The sequence below is a fragment of the Malaya genurostris genome, chromosome 3, assembly GCF_030247185.1.
Source record: "Malaya genurostris strain Urasoe2022 chromosome 3, Malgen_1.1, whole genome shotgun sequence".
NCBI classification, from domain to species: Eukaryota; Metazoa; Arthropoda; class Insecta; order Diptera; family Culicidae; genus Malaya; species Malaya genurostris.
The window spans coordinates 279754661-279769964 of NC_080572.1; the positions used below are offsets into that span (position 1 = coordinate 279754661).

At 37.4% G+C, this 15304-nt stretch overlaps 1 protein-coding gene across 3 annotated transcripts in view; it reads right to left on the bottom strand.

Annotated features, from left to right (window-relative positions):
* The window catches only part of LOC131438675 (guanine nucleotide exchange factor DBS), a 292063-nt gene that overhangs the window by 267962 nt on the left and 8797 nt on the right, over nucleotides 1-15304 (bottom strand). Inside the window, exon 1 of one of the 3 annotated variants that reach the window (XM_058608849.1) lies at nucleotides 1640-1924. The exons of the other annotated variants lie outside the window; for them this stretch is intronic. Within the exon in view, the coding sequence (XP_058464832.1) occupies nucleotides 1640-1661 (22 nt within the window). The 5' untranslated portion in view covers nucleotides 1662-1924. Of the gene's footprint in view, nucleotides 1-1639; nucleotides 1925-15304 lie in introns of those variants that run through there. 3 annotated transcript variants of the gene reach the window in all.

Consider the following 15304-nt stretch of genomic DNA (forward strand, 5'->3'; position numbering starts at 1 on the left):
CAAATCCGGCCAGTAGAGAGGAGTAGCCTTATGCTTTCTGTACAGTGGCAGCATTCTCTTCTTCAAACATTCTTCCTCGTACACCTTGGCGTTAATTGTGTCCTTCGTGAAGAAAATCGACGACCGGAAACCACAGGTACAAATTGCTTGCCATACCAACACCTTCTGCCCAAATTTTTCCATCGCCACCGTTGTGTCAGCGTCGTCCAGATCATGGTACACCGATTTCGTATAATATTGCGGTCCGGGCAGCCCTCGAGGCGTAGGTTTCGTCGTCGATCAGGATGCATCCGTCTTTATCCTGTAGAATCCGTACCAGGGACTTTTTCGGCACCTTCTGTTTCTTGTACGTTTTCAGGGAGTTCCGAACTTTGATCCGTTGAATCATCCCGATGCTGGTGTTGAACTGCTTGGCCAAATCCCGCGTCGACGCCGATGGGTTTTTCCTGATGTACTCAACCACTTTTAAGTCCCGGTCGGGCTGGCTGGGACCCGTTTTCCTACCGGATCGGGGCGAATTCTTCATGGAAAGGGTCTTACCGAAATTCTCGATAATATTTTTGACACTGGTGTGCTGCACTTTCACCCGTTTTGCAATTTCGTTGTACGTGACACTACTTTATGAGCACCAAGTGTGCAGAATTTTCTTTCGCGTTTCCGGATCAATTCGACTCATCATTGAAACGATAAACCGTACCGAAACTAATCGATTGCACAGCTGTTATTGACATGTAAACAAACATGTCACCGCAAAACACGCTGCAAAAAATTAAGCCATTTCAGAGTAATAACTGTTTGAATGTTGCTAACTACTTATCGATACACTCCTTGAAGTACGGATAAGTTACATCAAACATTCCGACACACATTTAAATATTACGAAGTAATTTTTATAGTTCTTCATAATGAAACAATGGTGGTTCTGAAAAAAAACCTTCTACGAAGACACCATTTGTGCAGCCTGATGTCAACGAAACGCATTTATATCAATACACACAAAACACAAGAGACGAGTAATAAATTTCAAAATTTTCTTATTATAATCTATAAACTTAGAAAAACGGAGTACGGTCACTTTCGATTTGCATATTTCAAGAGATCAGTAATTCTAATAGTTATTAGAATTTTGCTTAATTTTTCCCCATCGTTGTCCACTTTTTTTTCTGTATTTTCCTCCAATACAAACGACCAGCAGCAGGATGACGCAATCGCTCTTGTTTCATGTGAAACTGACTCTGCGAACGTCCCGCAGCAGAACTGCCTCCTGTGCGAATTGATTCAAAACAATTTTGAAAAAGCGTTTTCTTTTTACTTTTGTAGATCTTTCACAAAAGAGGGTGTCCCAGTGACCACAAACCGGTAAAATACAGAATTTTTATGTCGATTATTTCATTTCCAATTTGCATTTCATTTCCAATTTGCATATACCAGTGAAAGAAACTAAAAAAAATGCACGGGATTCATTTCTGGCATAGTGATTACTCACTCGTAAGTCATATTCACAACCAAAAATCAAAAGATCAAAGTAAATCAGATAGAAATGAAACCGGCACACCTTGTTTAAAGCTTATATTTATATGTAACGAGAAGTGACTTGAATTTATGCAACGTTCTCGAAAAAAAAAGAAACATCATTTACCGGTACTTGCAGCCAGTCCCATTTTCAATCAGCAGACGCAGGCTGCGCCTGCACTCCTCTAATCGAATATTCAAATGCCACAAAAAAGTGAATCCTCGTAACGAGACGACAAATTAATCACTCTACCGAAATCTCGGCAATTCGACGGACTTTGAACTCGCTTTTAAGCGGTGTCACTTTTTCCTGCGGACTGTTTGGGCCTGCTCCGGTAGTCGACCACCAAATGCCACCGCTATCGGACAAGCTTCCACCCGCCCAGAACCGGTTAGATAGCAATTCTTTTTAACATGAATCCTCCGTCTTCTTCTCCTCCTCCTCCTCCTCCTCCTCCTCCTCCTCCTCAAACGATTGACTGTGGTGACGGTCACAGACGGCGTTGATCGGTGATCACTAGCAAAGACAAAGATCGGGTCGATCGATCCTCCGGTTTCACGCTTTCACTCACTAAACGACCGAGCATGACACTTTGGTTTTCTATTTCAACCCTAACCAGCCACTGTTTTGCCTAGGTCGTCGCAGGAATACTAATTTCACAAAAGCAAACCCAACACAAATCTTTTAACCGTAGCAATTAGTGTACATGCCGATAACTTAAAGCATCTCCTTGAAGCGAGCAAACGTGCGAAAGTAGGGAGAAGAATACTGTACTACTTCGGCTGATGAGTTTTCACGGTACTTTTTCCGCTTTCCTTGACTGACACTAGAGAGACAACTTAATACACATTATAAAACAAAACAAAAATATATCTTCAACTTCTGCCGCAAGTATCTGAATCCATCACGACCGACAAACCGTATGCGTGTTGATGATTGCCACGATTAGCGATATCCATCAAAAAATGAAGAGTTTTGCAAATTCGTCTCGTGCCTCAATGGACCTCCAATTCACCGCTTCTTTTGTTTCAATCTACACAAAATTGATTGCTTCCGACTAGGCTGGAAAACCTGACAATATTCCCATAAACACGACGACCCTATCACGTATACGGTAGACAACTTTTCCCGTGGGGTACACAAAAATAGCCTTCAACACTTTCTTCGTCAGAGCTTCTCGGTACGAGGTAACAGAATGACTCCCGTCAAACCTGCTGTCATCCCACGTGCTTCCAAATGCCAAACACAGAAACAAACATCATCGGCTGCCTGATTTGTTCTTTCGGTATCCACATCGGTGACATCAAACACACCGAGTCCCGTTACAAAAAAGAAAAAAAACCGACAACCGATCGTAAGTAAGTAGTCAAACGAACCAACGCACCGGCCGGACCAATCACAAAACATACGGGGCGACTCGTTCACGGCAACTGACTGAAGTCAACGGCGATCTTCGATGCGGTTTGTGAAGTTCAGTGTTTCTAAGTAAATCGATTTTTTTTTGTTTCGTTCGCTACGACGACGAAGACTCTCTCACTCACAGTTAGTTTCGTACCGGTTGAACACTCAATTCGACCGGGGTTCTCTCTGTTGTTGGTACTCTTTCGCGCTCGATCATCGAAGTCGCACAGCTGATTGAAATCACCCACCCGTACTCTCTCAGGCGCGTTTACCGAGCTATTGAAGCCTGCTTGGATCGTCATCAGCGCCGCGAACGCGCGGCGCTACAATAACATTGATGATGATGATGATGATGGTGATCAAGTTGTTTACCCACGCAACGGACAAATAACCGAACGGACTCAGCAAGCGGCAAGCGAATACAGCAACTGCTGGGTTTATAGCATCGATTAAAGTAATTAATCGATCATTTGCTACGGGGAGCTTCTTTGACTAGTAGTAATATTGATTTCTAATGAAATATAGGAAACTATGTTACCGTGACAAAAGTTTTTATATCTAATTTAGGTTGAAGATTATACTTTTTTAGATCGCAAAACGAATAAATATATCAGACCCAGGAAAAATCGATATTTCGTAGAAAATCAGTCATCAGTCAGCCGTCACTCATTTCTGCCCCAGACATCAGAATCAATATTGCATAAAGTATTAAGTAAATAGTGTACATTTTGCGACTACTTAACGGTTTCAGCCGATCAAATAGTTTTAGATTAATGCTCGTTGTGAAGGTGATATTTCTCATCAAACCCCAGATCATGTAAAATTGTGTAATACAAAACTTCCTTGGCTTGAAATTCAATACCACAAAAAATAAAAACTTGTTTCAATCCCCTCATCCGATATAGTAATGCTGTTTTTCAATACCTTTTGACGCGAGAGTTAAAAGTAGCTTTTTGAAGTTCTTTATCGATATTTTCGCAGACCGCAACCGAGGTTCAGCCGAGGTCGGTTTGTATGGCCATCACTAACTAAAACAACGTGAAAATACCGCGTAACTTCAGAAATCCCCATAAAAAAAACACAAACTAAAGAGTTTTAATGTCAAATATCTTAGAAATGCACGAAGCGTCCAGATCTGGTGAAATTCCGAAAACAATTGAGATTTCCAAAATCGAAAAACAAAATGTTTTTAAGCCGAATGTCTTAGAAATGCATGAAATGTTAAGATATGGTTTAATCTTAGAAAAAGAACATTTTTGGAAATAAACTACTTTGGGACTTTTAGAATTTGAGACCGGCTTACTTCGGAAACACGCGTAGAAAAAAACCTCAAAATCGAAGAATTTTTCGTTTATGCCGAATGTCTTAGAAGTGCATGAAACGTTGAGATGTAAACTCAGCAAAAAAAAAATTGAAAGCAATCAACTTTCATAACAGTGTTACATAAGTTGTGTAAGCTTTGCGTCTGCTTAGCGGTTTAAGTTGGACTGCTAGGCGGAGATGGCAGTTCTACTTGAACTGCTTTAAGCACTGACGAGCCGAAAGCGAAACGCAAAGAAAGTTGAATCAACTTCGGGTTATCCTAAATCGAATTCTTTTTCTAGGTCAAATATCTCAGAAATATTTGGAATTTCGAAATCTGGTGTAATATAAAAAAAAATAAGTCGAAGAGTTGACATAAAAAAACTTGGGATAACACCAGTTGCGAATTCTGTTGAAACAGAAATTTGGCAGAAATTTCCACAAAACGGAATGTAATGCCAAGACTTTGATACTTGCCACATGAGAAACGCATACAAAAACAGCATAACTACGAAAATTCGCTTAGAAAATCACATAACTCTGAAACTTAATAAAAAAAACATTCGCATTTTTTTGTAAATTTATAAGACATCTGGAATCAAAACAGAATAATTTCTTCGAAAATGTCAAGGAAAGAAAGTCTCAGATCAGTGATTTATATTTTTGCTTTAAAAACATTTCAAAATAAATCCTTTTCCGGATAAAAAATAAGGTAAATTTCAATTTTTTTTAAATGTTTTGTATAAATCTGGCCTCAAAAATATTGAGATATAAACAGATTTCGACGTTTCGTGCAATCTTAAGATAAAACAGCAAAATTTCGAATACGTGCATAAAAAACCTTTTCCAATCCATCTTGTAGGGTGATGATTTCTTTCTCATGTTATTCATTATCTCATGTACATGAACTTAGCGAAGCACCTGTCACCGATGATAACGCGAAAAGGTGAATAATTTGTTGCTAAATAGTTGCTAATTAGCTAATTGCCTATTTTTTTCAACTTTTTAAGTATTTCGTTATGTTCGTGTGAAGCATCTCTAATAAATAAACTTAAAAATGAATCGAAACTAAGTGGATAATTCGTTGCAAATTTATGGTTAATTAGTTACGATAATTTTGAATTTTCATTTTATTTTTATTTTTTCAAGTACATCGCGAAGTTTATTTCCCTCTACAAAATAAGCTTCATTAACTTCTACAAAAAAAGCTTAAAAATAAATCAAAACTCATTGGATAACTTGTTGCAAACTAGTTGCTAACTAGTTACGGTATATTTGAATTTGCTGCTCATTAATTTTTTCATATGAAGTTAATTCGTATGAATTCACCGAAGTACCCCTCCTAAATAACCTAAACAGTTTTGAACCCAACTCAGAAAACTTTTTACGACTTGCTATGATGGTTTGAAATTTCAAATCAACTTGTAATTTTAGAACCGTAATGCACTCAAGTTTATGAAAATCGGTTCAGTATCCTTCGAGTGAATTAGGTCACATTACTTTCATATTTTTGGGTCATATCACCCTGTTATTCCAGAACCGAAAGTCGGATTTTCATTAAATTCAGTAATCTTATATGGAACCTTAGGACCATTCATTTGAATCTAAGTGACAATATTTGTCACTCATATACACACATACATTTGCTCAATTCATCGAGCTGAATCAAATAGTTTAAAATTCGGTTGAAACGTCGTCCTCATGTGCACCTCGTGCACTGCACAACCAAATCAAATTTAAGGAATTAACTGTATCCTCATCCGCATTCAATTATTTTTTAGATTCTCTATTCATTCGATGAAATCTCATATACGTCCAACATAAAATTTCATGTATCTCTTGTCTTTTCCGTGCACATGAGTTACTGCACAGACTCAAGAAGATACTGAATTACTCAGCTCAGCTGTGAGATTTGTTGTTCTCTTGGTCACGTTTAGCTCTGTTGAACTAAAGAGGCTTCAGTGGCTTATGCTTATGGCAGTTGAAAACAAATTGCTGTCTTAGTTGCAACGTCGCAGTGGTTTTATTGATGAAGTTATTGACAGATTTGCTCGGCTTGTAGAGCGCCAAATGATTCTATTGTATCGATAATACGGAATAAGTTTATTAAAAACTTCTCATCCAAAAGTATACCGTTGTTTCATGCTATTTAAAAACACAAGCCAATATTCGTTCCTTAATCTTTATTTTTGTTAATAATGAACTGTTATATTTGAGATCATACCACACAATCAATGCACAACCCGTAAATTTTGTCTCGAGACTCTATTGGAGAAAAACAAAAAGGCATAACTTTGAAAATTCGCACAAAAAAAACATTCGCATAAAAAATATCATAAACGACTCAACTGTAATTCCGGAATAAAATTCAACAATAACGTATGAGATCGTAAAATCTTTTATTTTGATCCAAACTCGTGCCAATTGGTTTAAATCTGAGAACTTCAGAAATCCTGTTTTAGTCCATATAGTGGTGTGATGATGCCTTTCTCATATAAATCATACTATCATATATGCTGTGGTATTTTTCGAAATATTTTTTTTCGATTTCTAAAAGAATAATCTGAATCGCTTTGTTTGACTGTCTACTGATAATGAATATCAAACGGAGTAGTTTTGAGGCCGGTCTATAATTTTTTACGTGTTTTGTTCGCCTCTTTGAATGATAGATTAAAATTTTTAACACACTTTACCCTATAATTTCAGAACTGGAGGTCAGATCCAGATGAGATTCAGAAGTTTTGTATAGAATAAGATTTTTCATTTAAATCTAGGTTCGTAAAAATTGGTGCAAAAAGTGAGTAATATAAAATAGAAATTTTTACCCTTATCACCCTATAATTCCGGAACCGGGAGTTTGGATGCAGGTGAAATTCAGAAGTTTTGTAAAGGATCCTAAGACCATTCATTTAAATCTGAGTTTGTAAAAATCGGTTCAGCCAGCTCTGAGAACGCTTTAGAACACATATTATATTTTGTAGCACATTTTACCCCATAGCTCCGGAACCGGAAGTCGGATCCGAACAAAATTTAGAAATTTTGTATGAGATCACAAGACGATTCATTTGAATCTTAGTTTGATTACATAATGTTTCTATATTAGAAAGATAAAAACATCAAAAATGTTTACAAATTAATTATATCTAAACGGAAATTCAAAATGAATGAGATATCTAATGCCGTAAAAATGTCAGAAAGCACTGTGAATGAACGTTTGATCATGAGAAAGCTCTTCTCAAAGTGGATGCCGCGTTTACTCATAGTTGATCAAAAATAACAACGTGTAGATGATTCAGAGCAGTGTTTGGCTATGTTAACAAGCATTGAATCGGAATTTTGCGTCGATATGTGACAATGGATGAAACATGGATCCATCATTTCACACTCTTGAGAAATGAAAACTAATCAATATCAGATACTATCGTTAGATCGTTTGAATTCAAAAATCAAAGAAAAGCGATCTCGTATGTTCAAGAAAAAAACCCTTGTTTAACCAAGAAAAAGCACCGAGCCACATGTCGAAAACAACGATGGTATTTGCTGATCTCAAAACAAAAATGTTCGCCCAAGAGAAATTCAACCTAATGTAGGAGCAGTTGCTGAATAATAAATCTTCTTTTTCAAATTAAAATATTAGATTTGGTGAGCTTACAACACAGGTGATCATCCATCCAACCTGCTCTGATATTTCGCCCAGTTGTGGTTCGCATTTGTCAGTGGTCTGCTCGCTGGAAAACAGACGCTATGTCGAATTAAGAGCGCTACCAAAACTTAGACTGGCCCACCACAAAACCGGCTAATCGAATTAATGGGCATTCATTTGTAACTGGCTTCCGTTTAACACCAACCAAGCGGTTAATTGATTTGTTATGTAAATTTTCACTATCGGCCGCAGGGAGCGAAAAGTAGTTTTTAGGCAGCTGGTTTAAATGAATTCTCCTACCGGGTGATTTGCTGGAGCAGATGTTTGACATATGACCCCACCTGGTATGAGTCTCAAAATGTTCCCGTATCGACCAAAAATTCTATAGATTTCTAAAATTAGAGGGAATAGTTTTTGAAAACGAAACACAAACGGTGGAATTTCGAGTTGCTCGGTAACACCTCAAATAAACAAATCCCTGTGTAAACAAATGTCAATCACGCGTGCCGTCTGTCAAACATAGACTTGTAAATTGATTGCCATGTCAAATGATTGGATTTTCTCTTATCTCGCACCACCTAACATAGGTTGATGTGCCTATTTTAAACAAGTTTACCTTCGTGTATAAAGTATTGAATTGTCTTTCTGCGAATTGTTCAATGTTATTTGGGTAAATTTTTGAAGTTATGCGGGTTTTTCGAGCTTTTTTGTTTATGTTGAACGTCTTAGAAATGCATGTATCTCAAATATATATCCTGAAATACTCATAATGACCACGAAGAATTACTATCTGACAAGTTCATTGAACCAACTTTCCCAATGTACAAACCCAATGAGCATTCCTCAGACGCTACGCGTGCCAGTTCATATCATCAATCGTAAAGTGTGTTATTATTTTGACGGGAACCGTCACCGAACTGTGAAATTTGTGCGTGTAAGTATCGCACTTAATGGTGAAACGGTTTCAAGTGTGACTGCACAGCTTCGTCACATGATATAGATTTGTAAGTGGGTGGCAATCTGCTGCTTAGCACCGCCGATCAATCATTATTTATGAGTCCATTAGGTAGTTAACGTGTTTGCTTCGAGAGGAGGAGGCACTTACATGCCTAGTGGCGCACACTGAACCTCCCTGGAGCCTTAGTGGTAAAATATATGTACCTAGCTGATCAATTCCATCATTGCAGAAGAAATGTTTGGTCCGAACTAAAGTGAATGGTGATTGTTGTGTTTGTGTGGTAAAATTTCATTGAAAAAACGTCATATTTATCTCTAGTACGGCTCCATTGGTTATTTCCCCGTAGAATTGATCAAATGCAAGGGTTACTAGATTGCAAGCAATTTTTTTCCAGAGCAAAAAAGCAGAAGCAATTACGAAATTAACAGACGGGAAATGGCAGTAGGGTTTAATTTATTGGATAACAATGATTCAAAATTATTTGACTGATTGTACTCTTCAGATTAGATTTCAGAATTATAAATCTAAATCGCTACCCGTACGAGCAGCAGGTAAAGCTCTGTCCAGTTGGAATCCAGAATCAAGTGTTGTATTGCAGCGACACGGAAAGTGACCGCTGCAAGAATTCTTTTACAGCGGTTTGTTTACCTAAGTACCCACTTTCTTTGGTATAAATTTAACGGTGTTTCGTGTAGTGAGTAAAAAGTTATTCCAGATGGAAGCCGAGAGGAGTAAAAAAAATGCTGCACACTCACTTTGATAATCCAACGTGGTCCGCTATAAAGATCGTAAAAACGTTGAAAATTGCCAAATCAACCGTGTATGATGTGCTCAAACGTTTCAAGATCGAGGTAAACATCGTGGTGGCCGATCAAAATGGATTTCGCTTGGAGGAGATGTTCCTGCAAAGTTTAAGTTTGCTTTCATGTACAAATTTGTCAAAAAACAACGCATGATATGGCAAGGAATATGCAGCTGCGGAGCAAAGTACAAAGTGTTCACAACGAATACGACGATGAACTCGAAGCTGTACAAGGAAGAATGCTTCGAAAGTCGCGTACTTCCTTTCATTAAAGCCCAAACAGGTCCCGTGCAGTTTTGGCAAGTTTTGGCGAGTTACCACTACAGCCAGGAAGTCACCCAGTGTTACTGTGATAATAACGTAGATTTCATCGATAAAAATATAAATCCACCCAATTGCCGCACTTCCGGCTCATCGAGATATTTTGGCCATTAATAAAGCGGAAGCTTAAGAACAGTGCATTACTAATTTTTCCTTAAAGTACAGTGAATTACCTTTGTTTTGATATATTAACCATATGTGTACGTCAATTCGTTACCGAGATACAGATGATTTCATTATTCCGGATTCTAAACGGACATAGCTTTACTCCTTTAGGCTTGAGCTTGGCTCCAATCCCCTGTGATCAACCGCTGGCCAAATGGCACAATTTGAAACACCTCTTTTTTATTTTGTCGTGGATACGACTTACTTTGCTATGGGGCGCCTATTCAAAATTTGCCCTGTACAACTTAATAGAAAATATCTCATTTTTTATTCAACATATAATTTCTACAACATACAGCCACATAATTTGTTTTCCATATCATGGAAATATGGTCAACAAATTATGATGAAATTTTCAGTAGTATAAGATAATTATAAATAACTCAAAATTGAAGTTTGGTATGAACGTCGGTGAAATTCAGTGCCAAAATAATACGTGAATTGAACAAATCAGCGCATCGTGCAAAACCGACACATAGAATTACGAAATATTTCAAGTGATTAAGCACAGTGGGCTTACCATCCTGTTTTGTTCGCTAGTACAACAGACAACCGCGAATCCAAGAGCGGGTGGGGTTTAAATATGAAAAAAAATTTATAAAGTTGTTGGATGGAAATTATTTATTTTCTAATTGACTCCAATATATTCATCCGTCAGCAACATTTCACAATTTGTGTTTTGGAAAAATATGATTTAGTTTTAGTACCAAGTCGCGCAGAAGTGGTCAACCCAAAAACCAATATTTCTTCAACCACGGGGACTAAGCCGAATTCGTAATGGGACAAAACCAGACTATAAAGCTCCACACAAAAGTTAAGAACGAATACAATGTGGTGCAAAATTTCGAGATACCTTTATTTAAACCTTTTGTGAGACTGACATCTCAACCTCCAGCTAACTGACGTCTGTCTGTCACGTGAAATCGTGTTTATAAAGTCAATCCATGGATCGAAAAAATTGCAGGTTTATAAGATATTCAAGCTGTTCGGTTGAATCCCGTGTTTGGTCTGGCTCCGGTTATGGGTTCCTAATAATTTCTCCTCTAAAAACCCTCTTTTATATGCGCCTGTTAAAACCATGATTATTTTAATCGACTAATATGAGGGAGACACATTTATGCATGTTCTTTGAGACGATATTTAGTAATTTAATTTATAACCCAAATGCTCATATCATTGATTTTCTTATCTTTTGCGAAATTGTTCATCCTTTGTTACAGATCAAAACCTATAATATTCAAACAAGTTTTTTTTATGGAATTGCAACTAACAGTTCGGCTGAAAAGTTCGTATCGTTTAATAGAAACACACATTTTTTGCCAAAATTCGTTTTTATTATTCAACATAATTGCCATCAGAGGCGATACAGCGATTATAGCGATCTTCCAACTTTTCGATACCATTTTTGTAGTACGATTTGTCCTTTGCCTCAAAATAGGCCTCAGTTTCTGCGATTACCTCTTCATTGCTTCTAAATTTTTTACCAGCGAGCATTCTCTTGAGGTCTAAGAACAGGAAAAAGTCACTGGGGGCCAAATCTGGAGAATACGGTGCATGAGAGAGCAATTCGAAGCCCAATTCGTTCTGCACAATTTGAGGAGTTTAAAATTTTATTACGCACAAATTGTAACTAGATTAAAACATTCGATAACTGCACACAAATGTATAGATTCATAGCCTAAAAAATCTAGACACAATTTGAAAAAATTATTATTTATGCAAACCTACGTGTTTTACCATTTACGAGTAGAATAAAATTCTGTTTCTACTGCAATTGAGTTGTAAACATTTCCAATCAATCTATTTCCGAAAAGTGCGTAAGACATAGTTTGAAGTTAGATTTTACTGCCATTTTTTTTAACATTCCTGGATAACACGTCATAGTCAAAGGATTATGTTGTCGAAATCAAGGTGCTACATTCCGAAGCGAAAATTGACCCTTTTTGTTACAACATACGTGTAACACGTGTATAGTGTACGAAACTATTGCATGGCCAGATGCTACGATCCTACGGACACTAAGAATCTTTCCAAATCAGGACTAGAACATACGACACAATTGGCTTGTTGGACCAACGCCTAATACTCTGAACCGTCTACCCGTTCCAAAAGCAAAGTGCTGAAATACCATCTCAAGTTCGTAGAAACATACATTTTATACAGAATGTTGGAGCTTATAAAATCGAAATTTTTCATTACATATTCTGAAACTACATACTTTCGAAAATAGATGCAGGAAATTTTATATAGATCCGAGCACTGTTTTGCCCAATCAGTTGTATCCAAAATTACATTAGCATGGGCAACTACATCAGAGTATTTTTTTTAGTCTTTTATTTTGCTGCTCCCGTCACATGATGAATTCCACTGAAAAACACAACAACAACAACGCCGGCTATATCCCACATAAATATGTTACTCCGACTTTATTGCCCACCACACAGTAGGCCGGGAGGTTATAGACGCATAGCCAACTGACCTCCGGGTGGTTTCGCTTGAACGCTTCTGTGCTTTTACGATTGTATGTAGGTACAATCGAGGGGAGAGAAAATGTGTACTGGTTCCCGGTTTTTTGAAATTTTATAGTTATAGTAGTTTAATAACTGTTATAGCCTCGAGGAACATACTTTGGATAAAATATTCCGTTGAAAATTTTTAAGTCCCTATAAAATTACCATTATCGATCATTTCCCCACTATGCTATGTGATGATAACTATGTCATTTGTTTATGGGGGGTATTGACAAGAAATCAAATAATGTCTCCGGCTCCCATACTCATTCCGTAGTTTGGTTTAGCTTCCCAAGAGACACTGTGACGCGGTGATGATGCGAGTCAATGTTTTTTTTTGCAAGGGGATTTTCATAAATTACATCACACTTGCATCCGGGAGTGTCTAGTGGCCGTAACGGAGAACATTTACCACATAAAGCACAACATTGTATCATAATCGTCATCATCATAATCTTAGTAGACTATGCCAGACACCGGCTGAAAACACTCAGACCAGAACGTGCGTGACTGATGCAGTCAGCAAGCGCAGAAACGCATCGTTCTCCCTCGGTGCCGCATTGGTGCATGATTGGTAGTTACGATTGTTGTCATTATTGTCACCGAGCAGCTCCGAGAACTCCGGGATGCCATGCCAACTAGGTTTGTTGTGTGTTTCCGAACTCAGAAAGAACACGAATGGCACACGATAAAAGTGAACACCATACGATAGGTCACCTAATTGCAGCAAACGGCAAAGCCTGCAGTGCTGTTTTGGCTCCAGCTGACAAATTTGACGATAAGCTAGCTTATGCGTTAGGGTTGTTGTTTTTATTTTTACAGAAATTTTTTATAGCACGTTTTCGGTTCCCAAAACTTCAATACTTATCAGCTGGTTGTTTTTGCTTTCCACGTTCAAGAAAGGCCGTAAAAATTGACTTTTCAACCAAGGCCCGGAGGGACGAATGTCATCTACCATTCGACTCAGTGGGCCGTATGAATAAAACGTAGCATGCTTGAATTTCGGTAGTAAATGCTACGTGTGGATCACGTTCCTGTCAAAACATGCTACAAACTGTAGTGTTTACTACAAGTTTTCGGTAGGTAGCTCTAGAGGTTGCTACTCGTGTGTTTGCTGATAAAGTGAAGTACAGAAATTTGAAAAGTGGCATTTTTACAGATGTAAGTACGTTTCTTGCTTTGTGCATGCTTATGCCAGCTTTTCCGGCTCTGTGTCGATACGGTATGCAGTAAATGCTTAAATTCGAAAGTAGCATTAACTACATGTTAGAACTTGTTTTTTACTCATACCAAACCGCGTTATACTCTGTGGACTTTGTTTTCGAGAAGGTACTACAAACAACAGACTTTACTACATTTTATTCATACGGCCCAGTGTTTCGAGTTCGTAAAATATCTGTGTTTGTTTCACAGCCTTGGAGTAACGTAGTAAAGTACCATGTTTTTACTGAAACGCCCAAAGAACTACTTTTCTAATCTTCTACTCTTCTACTCTTTTACTTTTATACTCTTCTACTCTTGTAGTTTTCTACTCTTCTACTCTTCTACTACTCCTACTCTTCTGCCAAACTATTCTTCTACTCTTCGACACTTCTACTCTTGTACTTTTCTACTCTTCTACTTTTCTGCTCTTCTATTCTACTCTTCTATTATTCTACTGTTATATTCTTCTGCTCTTCTATTCTTCTACTCTTCTACTCTTGAACTCTTCTACTCTTCCGCTGTTTCATTCATCTACTCTTCTACTCTTCTAATCTTCTACTTTTCTACTCTGATATTCTTCTACACTTCTATTCTTCTATTCTTCTACACTTTTACTCTTCTTCTCTTCTATTCTGCTACTCTTCTATTCTTCTGCTCTTCTGCTAAACTATTCTCCTACTCTTCAACACTTCTACTCTTCTATTCTTCTACTCTTCTATTCTTCTACTGTTCTATTCTTCTGGTCTTCTATTCTTCTACTCTACTACTCTTGATCTCTTCTACTCTTCAGTTCTTCTACTCTTCCACTGTTTTATTCATCTACTCTTCTACTCTTCTATTCTTCTATTCTTCTACACTTCTATTCTTATATTCTTCTACACCTCTACTCTTCTACTTTTCTATTCTTCTACTCTTCTACTTTTCTATTCTTCTACATTTCTATTCTTCTATTCTTCTACACTTCTACTCTTCTATTCTTCTACTCTTCTACTCTTCCACCCTCCTACTCTTCTACTCTTTTACTCGTCTAATCTTCCACTTTTCTACTCTTCTATTCTTCTACACTTCGATTCGTCTAGTCTTCTACTCTTCTACTCTTCTACTCTTCAGTTCTTCTACTCTTCCGCTATTTTATTCATCTACTCTTCTACTCTTCTAATCTTCTACTTTTCTACTCTTCTCTCAGGGATTTTCCCTACTCCAAATAAAATACTTATTTGTTTATTTATTTGGAGCAGGAAAAATCCCGATGGAGATGAAATTTAGCAATCTCTCTCTCCAGCAGGCATAAAACCTCCTCATCATTTGTATCAACAGATTACAATGATCCAACAGATACATTTAGACCTAACACTACAATTAAAACTAACAGCTAAAACTGAATTTATAACACTATAACTAGTTGATGACACCAAGCATAACAGTATTAGTACTCTTCTACTCTTCTACACTTCTACTCTTCTATTCTTCTATTCTTCTACTCTTC